The 12,811-nt window shown below is 40.1% G+C and overlaps 1 protein-coding gene across 1 annotated transcript in view; it reads left to right on the top strand.

The window, feature by feature from the left end:
• The window catches only part of LOC124607240 (ATP-binding cassette sub-family C member Sur), a 410,012-nt gene that overhangs the window by 305,347 nt on the left and 91,854 nt on the right, over nucleotides 1-12,811 (top strand). Inside the window, exon 21 of the mRNA XM_047139518.1 lies at nucleotides 1,979-2,174. Coding sequence (XP_046995474.1) covers nucleotides 1,979-2,174 — 196 coding nt within the window. The remainder of the gene's footprint in view (nucleotides 1-1,978; nucleotides 2,175-12,811) is intronic.

The raw sequence follows: 12,811 nt of genomic DNA, 5'->3' as shown, positions 1-12,811 counted from the left end.
ATAAATCGTGGTGACTTCAGTGTAATTATTGTCTTTGAATAAAAGTAATTTCTGTTTGTATCATTGCATATTTCACTCAGTTACCTTCTATACTATGCTGTAGCAGTTCTTTTTATGTATGGCCCAAGTTTCATCAAGCTGTGTTACATATCAATATAATGGAAGGAAACATTCCACGTGGGAAAAATTATATATAAAAACAAAGATGAGGTGACTTACCGAACAAAAGTGCTGGCAGGTCGATAGACACACAAACAAACACAAACATACACACAAAATTCAAGCTTTCGCAACAAACTGTTGCCTCATCAGGAAAGAGGGAAGGAGAGGGGAAGACGAAAGGAAGTGGGTTTTAAGGGAGAGGGTAAGGAGTCATTCCAATCCCGGGAGCGGAAAGACTTACCTTAGGGGGAAAAAAGGACAGGTATACACTCGCACACACGCACATATCCATCCACACATACAGACACAAGCAGACATATTTAAAGACCAAATATGTCTGCTTGTGTCTGTATGTGTGGATGGATATGTGCGTGTGTGCGAGTGTATACCTGTCCTTTTTTCCCCCTAAGGTAAGTCTTTCCGCTCCCGGGATTGGAATAACTCCTTACCCTCTCCCTTAAAACCCACTTCCTTTCGTCTTCCCCTCTCCTTCCCTCTTTCCTGATGAGGCAACAGTTTGTTGCGAAAGCTTGAATTTTGTGTGTATGTTTGTGTTTGTTTGTGTGTCTATCGACCTGCCAGCGCTTTTGTTCGGTAAGTCACCTCATCTTTGTTTTTATATATAATGTGTTACATATCAGTTACACATGATGTGAAAGTTATCTTCATCCTTTAGTTTTGCACGCAAGCATAGCGGGTTTGAAATCAGAGGGAATTTGAGAAAGTTAGTGCTTGATGACAACACTATGAACATGGTAGATACTGTTGTTAGGGATGTGCTGTTGACTGTGAACGTTATTAATCAAAGAACCTAGTAGTAATGTGGTAGGAACTGCAAAAAGGCTTTGGAGGAGGTGAAAAATAGCTTTAAAATGGAAAAGGAGGATGTGGAAAATGGGTTGAAGGTGGTTGCCAGTAAAAATGGAAATTGTCCCCCCCCCCCCCCCCCCTCCACACACACACACACACACACACACACACACACACACACACACACACACACACGCGCGCGCGCGCACGCACACACACACATGGCAGCTGTGGATTGCTACACTGCGGCAAAATTTATACTTGGAGATACTAGAAGGTTAAGGTTATGAAACAGCAGTACTCTATATGTATGTGCAAATCTACAAACTTTTAGTTTTTTCATATATCCATAGCATGTCATCATTCACATTGTATTTTACTGGAATTTCCTCAACAATGATCCAACAATGACCATAGAATTGTGCTGACTACACAGCATCAGTAGCTTATTTGACAACTGATTGGTCTTCCACTACAGTGCTTGTCACTGTGTTTTAGCTCTTCATTTTAAAATCTTCCCATCTATTTCCACTTCCTTCCTCGACACAAATTTATTCTTTATTCTCCTGTGTAAATCAGGTAGAGTAACAGTTTCTGGTCACAACAAGAAACACTTTATTCTTCTTCTGTGGTGAACGGTAGCCACATATAAACCATATTAGACAACCCGTCGAACAAAGACATTTAGCATTGTAATTGTGATTGATAAAGGGATTTGTTGTCAAAAATATAACTTTGGTCAGCATACTTTTCTCCACTCTTTTACACAATGAGATGCAATATAATTTACAGTAATTTTTGTATTGTTATTATTTTAATTTTCTCATACCTTAAATTTTATATGAATTTATATAAGTACTTCCCTTACAGAAATCTTAAACTGTAACTTCTTGTTAGTGACTAGTTCCTATTTAGAATACGTGTACATTTAACTGTAAGCATAAGTGAATGGCAGTCAACATAAATACTTTTATTTATTTATTTGTATATTTGAACTGTATTGCAGAGAACTGCAGAGACTAGACAGTATCACACGATCACCTATATTTTCACATTTCTCAGAGACATTAGGTGGTTTGACAACTATCAGAGCATTTAATCACCAACAGCGTTTTGCAGATTTGTTGTTTAAAAGAATGGATTGTCATACAAACGTCTTCCTCATTATGAATGCTGGAAACAGGTGGCTAGGAATTGCCTTAGTAAGTAATTTTTTATCATTTCTCTAAATTTAAATCTTAATGTGTATACAAATGCTTTTTGTGTTTTTATATTTATCTGGATTTGCACTGTATGCCCATGCCATTTTGTTGCATAAAGGAAACTGTGTTCTACAGTGTATTAGGAATAATGTAAATGTGCTATTTAGTATGGCTTCATTGTGTTTGGCTAAAAAAGAAAAGATAATGTTGAATCATGAAGGAATTATCTGAATGGGACAGAAGTGGGATTGGTAGATGTGATGTACATGTACAGACAAACAAATCATAACAATTTCAGAAAAACTGAATGATTTATTCAAGAGAAAGAGCTTCACAAATTGAAAGTGTTTGGAGCATTATGGACAGGGCCCTCCAGACTACATGGGATTTGAATGATTTTACACACCAATTGGACAGAATTTGGCACAATGTCCCTCAGAAGGACCTCCAACATCTCCATCAATCAATGTCAAACTGAATAACTGGTTGTACAAATGCCACAGGTGAACCAATCTGTTATTGACTTTCCCAATTTGTGAAGCTCTTTTTTGTTGGATAAATCATTCATTTTTTCTGAAACTGCAATTGTTTGTTTGTTTGTTTGTACATATATGTCACATCTACTGATTTTTGTCTTATTTGGTTAGTTCAATCATGGCGAGTCCCTCACTTTTTCCCTTAGAGGTTATAATGACTTCACACAGTCCTCATTGCAGTAATTTTGTGCATCTGATTATTTTATTCTCACCACGTGCCTGCCACTGAGTGGCAGACAGGGACATTTGAAAGTTGACTGTTGGATCTTAGTAAGCTATCAGATAAAGTTCATCATCAGCATCAGATCTAGATCATGGCTCACTGTTATCTTCAATCACTGAGGTCCAGCTTTGTTGAACAATGATCTGAGCTGGGTTTGGTAGAGAGGCTACAGAAGGGGCATGAGTTGAGAATGGGGAAGATAGCAGGGTACGTGTGGGGAAAGGTGTAGAAGTGCTGTCTGTGTAAATGTGCAGGGACATGATGGCAAGTATCAGCATCAGGGTCACGAGGATATGCTGCAGAGGAGAAAGCACCAAGCAGATTGAGGCAGGTGGAAGACAGCAACCAGTACAGACTGAGGACACATTGATTATGGGAACAAAGCATACATTGCATGGGGAGTTCTGACTTGCACAATTCAGAAAAAATGGTGTTGATGTGAATAATCCATATGGGACATAGGCTGTGAAGCAGTTGTTGAAGTCAAGCCCGGTATGGGCAGACATTACCTGGCTGAGAGACTCCACCATCTGTCAGAACCATCCACCTACATGCCCTGCCACATTGACCACATTCCAGAAATCCAGTGTGGTTTCTAGTCTCTCATCGGATCCTTATATCCATCTCTGAACTCATTCTCTGAGTCTGTCTGCCTGCTCACTCTAACCCTCCTCTTCTACAAGCTTCCCAAAATACACAAGCCCAATCACACAGGATATTCCATAGTGGCTGGATACTGTGCCTCCACAGAGAGAATTTCTGCCCTTGTGAACAAACACCTTCAGCCCATTACCTGTAGCCCATTACCCATTATGCCATACTGCTCATCACTGTTGATGTCACATTCCTGTACACCAACATCCCCAATCCTTATGGCTTTTCCAGCATTGAAAACTATCTTTCATAATGCCTGACTGATTCCCAACATACAACCTTCTTCTAGGTCACTATGACCATCTATATCCTCATCCACAATTGCTTCTCCCTTTGAAGGCATCACCCACAAACAAATTTATGTTACAGACAGGGCCACTGTCAGAGAACCATTGTGTCCCAACCCATTTAGAAAAATCCTTCACAGCCACCCAGAACCCAAAGCTCTCCCAGTTCAGATCCATTTATAACAACTTCATGATATGGACTGAGGGTGAGTGCATCCTATCCATATTCCTCCAGAACTTCAACACCTTCTCCTCCATTTACTTCACCTAGTCATACTCAGCACAAGAATCCACCTCAGGAGCGGTTCCATCAGTACCTCCTCCCACATCAAGCCTCCATTGCAATAGCTGCCAGCTATTCCACACCATACAGCTCAGCTACCCATGGTTAGTGCATCTACAGTGACAACCAGTTCTCCTCCAAATAAGCTGCGGGTCTCACTGAGGCTTTCATACGCTGAAATTACTCTCTCCACTTTGACCAGAAAAAAATATCTGTGCCTTGTCTCCTCAGTCACCAACCATCACCCACATACCCACTGACCAGCCACTAAGGAGTGCCCTCCATGTGACTCAGCACCACACAGGCCTGGAGCAACTCAATCACATTCTCAAACAGGATTTCGATTACCTCTAATCATATACTGAGATGTGAAATATTCTCCCCACACCTTCCACAGTGATATTCTACCACACATCAAACCTGCACAATATCCTTGTCTGTCTCTATTCCACCCCTGCTCCCAACCATTTGCCCCATGGCTCATTCTCTGTAAAAGTGCTAGGCACAAGATCTATCTCACAAAACCTCCTACTATCTACTACAGTCTTTTCATAGGCATTTTCCACCCAATTGTAGCAGCCCCAACTGTTTTTGATGACTTTATGGAAGCCTAGTTGTAAAGTATTGCAAAAGATGAAGGCGCTTGTCAGGCACAGTATGATAGTGTGCCACTTGTAGCAATAGGGATATTCCACGATGGCCAGCGTGGGCACAGCATTCCTGGCAATGCAGCACAAAGCTGTTGTCTTTACAGGCCAAACCAGGCAATTATTATTTCTTTAGGTTGTGAAATTGTTTTCCTATGTGTGACCCGAAGCAGTACAACATCATAACAACTGAGTTTATACACAACTCACCAATATAAGTTAAAGGATGAGCAGTCCAAAAGAGCCTATTAGTATGAAAGGGTGACATTGGGTGAAGAGGAGACATGGACCAGCCAGTGCACTGCATCAATTTAGGGGCTTCACCATTGTGAGCCATGTTCTGGTTCTGATTTGTACTGTATCACTGAGTGAGCCTCTTCCTGGCCAACTGCAGCAGCAGTGCAGCAGCAGCAGACAGCTGCCCAGGGAGGCAGTGGGTTGACTCCAGGCAAGTGCCACTGCCCACCTGACTTCCCTGCAGATGTTGTGGTGCGTCATGCTGTCATTCATTGGGGTGGAATTTCCCTTTGTGAGGCCGGCTTCCCCTAGCAGCATTCTGGCCATCCATAGAACCACTGATGCCACCAGTCTGCCACACAGCCTGCCATATTGGGTCACATGTTGCTAAGCTAGGGACTGGTATCAGCAACCCTGGAAGCAAATCACAGTGGCAAGCCATGTGGGTTTTGTCAACACACTGCTCACAGCGACTGACTATGTGCCAAGAGGGCACACGACGCCTGCACTGAGGCATCCACATGTAGCTACATGATTCATAATAAAGAACTAGTCTTATGCTAGTGTTTCACCAATGCCACCACCTGCAGCGTCATTGCCTCAACCCCTGCTGCCAACCATCCTCTCACAAGAAGTAGCCTAACACACTTGGATCTACATCAGTCCACAAAACAAAATTAAAAAATTACAGTATTTATGAAATGTAACATTTATGTAGTTTGTATTGCTCTTGGGTGTCCAGCTGGGTGCAATCATTTATGCCACACAATATTTTGACAGCATACTTTCCCATCATGTGAGACCGGTAGAATGAGTGTCTTCACTACATTGTGCCTCTTTTATACCATTACCCCTCCAAACCCGTTCTTTCAATACTCGGTGGCTACCATGTCAGAATGAGTGGTGGTGGTGGTGGTGGTGGTGGTGGTGGTAGTGGTGGTGGTGATGGTGATGATGTTGATGATGGGGGGGTAACCCATCACCAAATGCTGGCCATGAACTCCAGTCCCTCTGTGATTCTGCCACTCCCATCAGGCGTGGAAGCAGCTGAGTGTTTAGTCATACACTTCACTGAGAGTGAAGCCACTGTTGCTACTGATCAGGCCATCAGCCATCTGTATTGTAGTAGCCTCCTATAGAATACAGTCCGAAATAGACAAAGTCTGTCTTAGCACTTCCGTTTGTCTGTATTTCGTTGAGCACAACGTAGCTATGCAATGATCTGCAATCACAGAATTTTTTGGTTGCATGAGTTTGATGTGTCCCCAGTGTTGCCTGCACCTTTGTTTCATTGTCCCCAAGGTCTGCCTGATGTATGCCTTAACAGATTTGTACAAAATACAAAGGACACCTAGGTTATGGAGCTAGCTCATTGTTCATAGTACCTAATAGTGCACTTTGTTTCAGAGATGGGTTAAAAATGCATTTACTATTATGTCAAGCCAAGGTTCAGTTGATTCTTTGTGATACTTTCCCAGCACACAGCAGATATGCCATTTTACTATACTCCTCCAAGTTGTATTTGCTGGGTCTGTGCCTTCCGCATGAAAGCACATTGGATTTGTCACCAGCCATTTCTAATCTTCTTGAATACATTCTCAATGTGGTTGAGGCCCCTTAATAGGCTCCTTTCATCTCATATCGGATGGACTCTGGGGACCAGTGAATGTATCGCACCCTCATGCTGTTACAAATGATTGCAGCTGGAGGTATGGAGATACAAATCAGTGTGGGTGGCTTTCTTGTACACATTGTGTTCTAGAGTGCCATTCACTTTGCATTTCTGCATTGATTAGGATATCCAAAACAGGAGTCCACCAATCTCTTCCACCTCCATAGAGAATTTGATGCTGAGGTACAGACAATTCAGATGTTGGAGAAACTCCTGAAGCCTTTCACTTCCATTGACAACACCACAAATGTGTCATTAACATATTTAAAAAATATTAAGGGGTACAGCTTTATCCAGAGCTTTTTCTTCAAAGTCCTCCATGTATAAGTTGGCCATAAGTGGTGAGAGTGGCATGGCAACACATCCCACTTTTTTTATAACACATTTGTGGTGTGGCCACATGGGAGTGAAAGGCTTCAGGAGTTTCTCCAACATCTGAACACTGCACCACAGCATGAAATTCACTATGGAGGTGGCAGAGAATGGTAATCTCTCATTTTTGGACATGCTTGGCAAGCACAAAGTGGAAAACTCTAGGGAACACAGTGTGTGAAGGAAAACCACCCACACCAATTTATACCTCCATGCCTCCATTTGCCATTGTCCTTCACATCATGTGAGTGTGCTGGCTCAGCCACCTTAATGATGTATTCAAGAAGAATAGATGGCAAGAGACATATCCAATATGCTTTAAGGAAGAAGATATGGTCCCAACAAATAGAACACGATGAGTAGGACATGACACTGGCATATCTGCCATATGATGACAAAGTATCAAACAAAATTGTCTGAACCTTGTCTCAATGTAACACTAAATGTGTTTTTAGTCCACCTCCAAAAACACATGCACAATAAAGGATAATGTAATTCACAGCCATTACATAACTGACATAAATTGTAATAATTTGTTAGATTAATTACAACTAAATATTTTGTAAACATTGAGCTGATAAAAATCTAGTAGTTGCATGAATATACTAATCTCCTGGTTAACTAAAAATTAAAACTAAGACTATACTGTACAATCTGATTAAGCCATAGTCCCTTACAAATATTTTCTAAGTGCAGGCACATTAATATTTCAATAGCTGCACATGCTTTAAAATTAAACTTCTGTAATTATAAAATGGTAAACAACAGTGTATAAACTGTTACTTAGCTAATTTGAGCAGCACTTCAACAACAACAACAAAATGTTCATTATAGTACAACAATCACTATATAGGCATCTCTTTCAACAATTAAAAATATTTATACATGCTAAGTTCAGACTTTAAAGCAAATAAAAGAATACATTGCATAGAGAAGTAGTTGTAATAAATTGCTATTGTATGCTACAGTAAATACTAACTATAATTGATTATATGCAATAATAATGCCACCATGTGATTGGAATGGATTATTTAAAAGTTTGCACACAACACACACCTACAGTTACCCTCAAAGCCAATACAAATTGAAGGAAAACAGAATCAACTTATCATCTGCTCTACTATGAGGTGGTATGGAGAACGTTTTTACTGAATATGAATTAATTTTTTTGGATGCAAGATTGATAGAGCAGTTTCACTCAATTCATCAAAAGATTTACTGAAAATGTGGCATTAATGAAAGGCTGTTGGGATGTAGAGGGACTCATTCTTCTGGATTTGAAGAAAGAGATACTACATTAATCTTAACACACAAAGTTACAACTTCAAGGAAACTTTCAGCTTACCAGTGATGGCCTAATATCACCCATTTTTTTGCTTCAGACTGAAGAGGGCAGTTCTTTAGTGATACCATTTTCAGAATGGTGAGGTACTGAAAGATGTTGTGCAGAAGTAGCTGAAGAACCTTCTATGCCTCACAATAATCAGAGCAAATGTTGTCGAAAGCCTCCAACACAAAACAGCATTCAGACAGGCAGTGTTGACATTGTGGGAGCTGGGGAATGAGATTGTTCAGCTCTCTCAACAGGAATGACTTGAAATGGTGGTTCTCCTTGTCCTGCTAAACATTGGCACTGGGCACTGACACACATGTCCTAATATGTTCAAAACTAAAATTAAGACGGCCTTCTCTCCTGATGGTGTATATTCAGAGGTGCTGTATCATGCAGTACTACAAATTAACCTATTTCTTATAAGGCTTCTGTATGATTGCCTTAAACTGGAAAGGGTACCAGAGGTATGCAAAATTTCCATATTAGTAGTAATTTTAAAAATTCTTAAGATATTGCCATGCTGATTGTATGTCATTTAGGCTAATCTGCTTTATCAACACACTTGCTAAAGCACAGGAGAATCTCTTGTGTGTCTAAATTTCAGGAGCATATGCAATGCCTAGGCATTAGGCAGTGTCAGCTTAGATTTAGAAAAAGGCGTTTGATTGATGGTAATCAAGCACTCCAAGGGGTCAACAACACAATTCATAAATATGGAGTTGCAGGTGAATTTATCAATGTCTGGAGGCCTAAGACACCTCCTGATTTTCATCAAGTTCCACTCTAGTTTCTGAGATTACTGTTACGGCACAGGTTGAATGGCTTGCATGTAGCTACATGTTAATCAAGTGTGTTGATAAGAAATGTCCTCAGATCTTGATCTGTGGATCGGTCTTGTGGAGCATTTGCGTAGACCTCAAAGATGACAATGGGTTCATGGACAGCATAGTTGCTCCCTCACCCCAACAGAAAGGGTTGGTATATACTAAGGGAATTAGGTGGAATAACAACAGCTGTGTAGGAGCAACTGCAAACTTCATCTGATCAGGTAGCACACCAAGTTAACCAATGAGCAAAAACTGTGCCAGTAGAACCAATTATTCAAGCAGAAGTAAAAGATAAAACTGCAAAAAACTGAACAAGAATACAAAAATGGCCCTGCATATGAGGTTTTTTTTTTTTTTTTTTTTTTTTTTTTTTTTTTTTTTTTTTTTTTTTTTGGATAGATAAAGTCAAGGTAGCTATAAAATCAATAACAATAAGAAAAGTAACTGGGATTGTTGGCATTGTCCCTGAATTTATAAAATACCTGGAGGAAGAAATGATAAAAAAAAAGATTAACAGATGTTTACTCAAATATACTACATTCAAAGATTGTTCAAAACCACTTCAAAATTTCCAACATTTTAGCAATCTTGAAAACAGGACAAGCTCCTGGTAACCGAGCTATCTTCCATCCAGTAGCCCTTTTATGCATATGTTACAGATTACTAGAGCACATTCTGTACAAGAGAACAGAAGCAGTTGGCTACACTAATTTTCGACTCTGTTAGGCCAGTTTCAGAAGGAACAGAAGCTACTGTGAGCAGATGCCAGCATCAACCACACTCATAGAGGGAGACTTCCAGAAAGCTCTAAAATCTTGTGTACCTGTCTGCAGGGCATGACACAGTTTGGCTTGAAGGCCTTATCCTAAAACTTAAACAGTGCATACCTAGCACATTACTTACAGATATGATTAAAGACATATTAATGAAGTGATCATTCATAGTCACAGTTGTATCCTCCACTAGCAAGTCTACAAAATCAAAATTGGACTTTCCCAAGGACTGGTGCACAGACCACTGCCATTCAATATTTATATCAGCAAGAGACCATCTACCACATATCAGAAATTCATGTATGCAGACACTCTAGTCTTTACAACTCAAACTAAATTACTTGAAACAAGACCTGAATATTTTCTATAACTATTATAAGAAGTTAAGGTTTTTACCTAACCCCTACAAAACTGAGGTATTAGGACTTCATTTAAATAACCATCTAGATATCGAAACAACTAAATGTCACATTCAATGGGAAGAGAGTATGTACAACTTTCATCCTAAATACCTTAGTGTTCTACATCTATACTCTGCAAACCACCATGAGGTACATGACAGAGGGTACATCCCATTGTACCAATTATTATGCAGGGAGAATGATTGTTTGAATGCCTCTGTGTGTGCAGTAATTATTGTAACCTTATCCTCAAGATACCTCTATGAGTGATACATAGGGGGTTGTAGTAAGTATATCCCAATAGCAATCATTTAAAGCTGATTCTTGAAATTTTGTAAATTGACTTTCTCAGAATAGTTTATGCCTGTCTTCAAGAGCCTGGCATTTCAGTTCCTTCAGTATCTCTGTGACACTCTCCCCTGGATTGAAAAAAACTTGTGACCATTCATGCTGCCCTTCTCTGTATACATTCAATATCCCCTGTTAGTCCTGTCTGGCATGGTTCCCACACACTTAAGCAATAGTCTAGGATGGGTTACATGAGTTATTTGTAAGCAATCTCTGTAGTAAATTTATTGCACTTCCCCAGCATCTTACCAATAAACTGAAGTCTGCCACATGTGATCATTCCATTTCATATCCCTACAAAGTGTTACACCCAGGTATGTATATAAGTTGGTCAGTTCCAACAGTCATTCATTGATATTATAGTCATAGGTAATTAGGTTTCTTTGTTTTGTGAAATCAACAGCTTTACATTTCTGAACATTTAGAGCAAGTTGCCAATCTCTGCACCATGTTGAAATCTTACCAAGATCTGACTAAATATTTATGCAACTTCTGTCAGGTAGTACTTCATTATAGATAACTGCATCATCTGCAAAAAGTCAGATTTTACTATTAATATTGTCTGCAAGGTCATTAATGTACAACATGAATGAAAGGGTCACAACACACTTCCCTGGGGCACAGCTGAAGTTACATTTACATCTGACACTGACTCTCCATCTAAGATAACATGTTGTGTCCTCCTTACCAAAAAGTCCTCAATCCAGTCACAAATTTCACTTGATACCCCATATGATCATACTTTTGACAACAAGCGTAGGTGCAGTAAGGAGTCAAACACTTTTTGGAAATCAAGAAACACTGCATCTACCTGATTTCCTTGATCTAAAGCTTTCAGTATGTCTTGTGAGAAAGGTGTAAGTTGGGTTTCACATGATTGATGTTTTCGAAAACCATGGTGGTTGGCATTGAGGAAGTTATTCTGTTCAAGATACCTCATTATGTTTCAGCTCAAACTATGTTATAAGATTCTACAACAAGTCAATGTCAAGTTTATTGGACAGTAGTTTTATGGATCATTTCTGCTAGCCTTCTTATAAACAGGTGAGACCTGTGCCTTTTTCCAAGAACTGGGCATGGTTTTTTTTGTTCAAGAGATCTATGATAGATTATAGTGAGAAGAGGGGGCTAACTCAGCCACAAATTCAGTATAGAATCTGACAGCGATTCCATTGGGGCCTGGAGCTTTGTTCAGTTTTAACAATTTCAGCTGTTTCTGAACACCACTGACACTAATACTTATTTCATTCATCTTTTCAGTTGTCATCATCATCATCTTGGACAGTTTCCAGCCACTGGTTGGGTCTGTCGGGAACACAAGCCTCTCCATCGTGTTCTGTCTTTCCACCATTCCCCCTCTTCCACCTTCGTCCAGTTCTCTCCTCTTCTCGTCACACATTCCTTCACTCCCTTCACCCATCTATCTCTTGGTCTTCCCCTGGGCCTCTTCCCCTCCAGTTGCAGATCAAACATCCTCTTTGGAATTCTTCCCTCATCCATTCTCTTCATGTGTCCATACCACTGCAGTCTTGATTTTTCTATCCTGTCCTGTACTGGTTCCTCCTTTAGTCTTTCCCTCACATACACATTTCGCAATCTGTCTCGTCTTGTTACACTCAACCTGCTCCTCTGGAACTTCATTTCACTAGCTTGTATTCTACTTTTGTCGCTTTTGTGCATTACCCATGACTCACTTCCGTATGCCAATATGGGGACAAAGTAGGTTCGGTATATAATTCCCTTGGATTTCTGTGGCACCTCCTTGCTCCAAATAAGCCCCCTAATGCATTTGAAGAACTGCCCTGCTTTTCTGCACCTTTCATTTATTTCCATTGCATTTCCCCCCTTACTTTCAATCATGCTTCCCAGGTACTTGAAGTTCTCTACCACTTGTAGTTTTTACCCTCCACAAGTTATATCCACATTTGGCCTATTCTTCTTCCTTGTTGTGACAATTATTTCACTTTTCTTTGCAGAGAAATGCATTCCATATTCTGCTGCCGTTGCCTCCCATACATCTAACTGCTCTTGCACCTCCTTCTCG

This window comes from Schistocerca americana, chromosome 1 (genome assembly GCF_021461395.2).
Source record: "Schistocerca americana isolate TAMUIC-IGC-003095 chromosome 1, iqSchAmer2.1, whole genome shotgun sequence".
Lineage (NCBI taxonomy): Eukaryota > Metazoa > Arthropoda > Insecta > Orthoptera > Acrididae > Schistocerca > Schistocerca americana.
The sequence above is the reverse complement of the archived record's forward strand: the minus strand, read 5'-3'. Positions and strand labels throughout refer to the sequence as shown.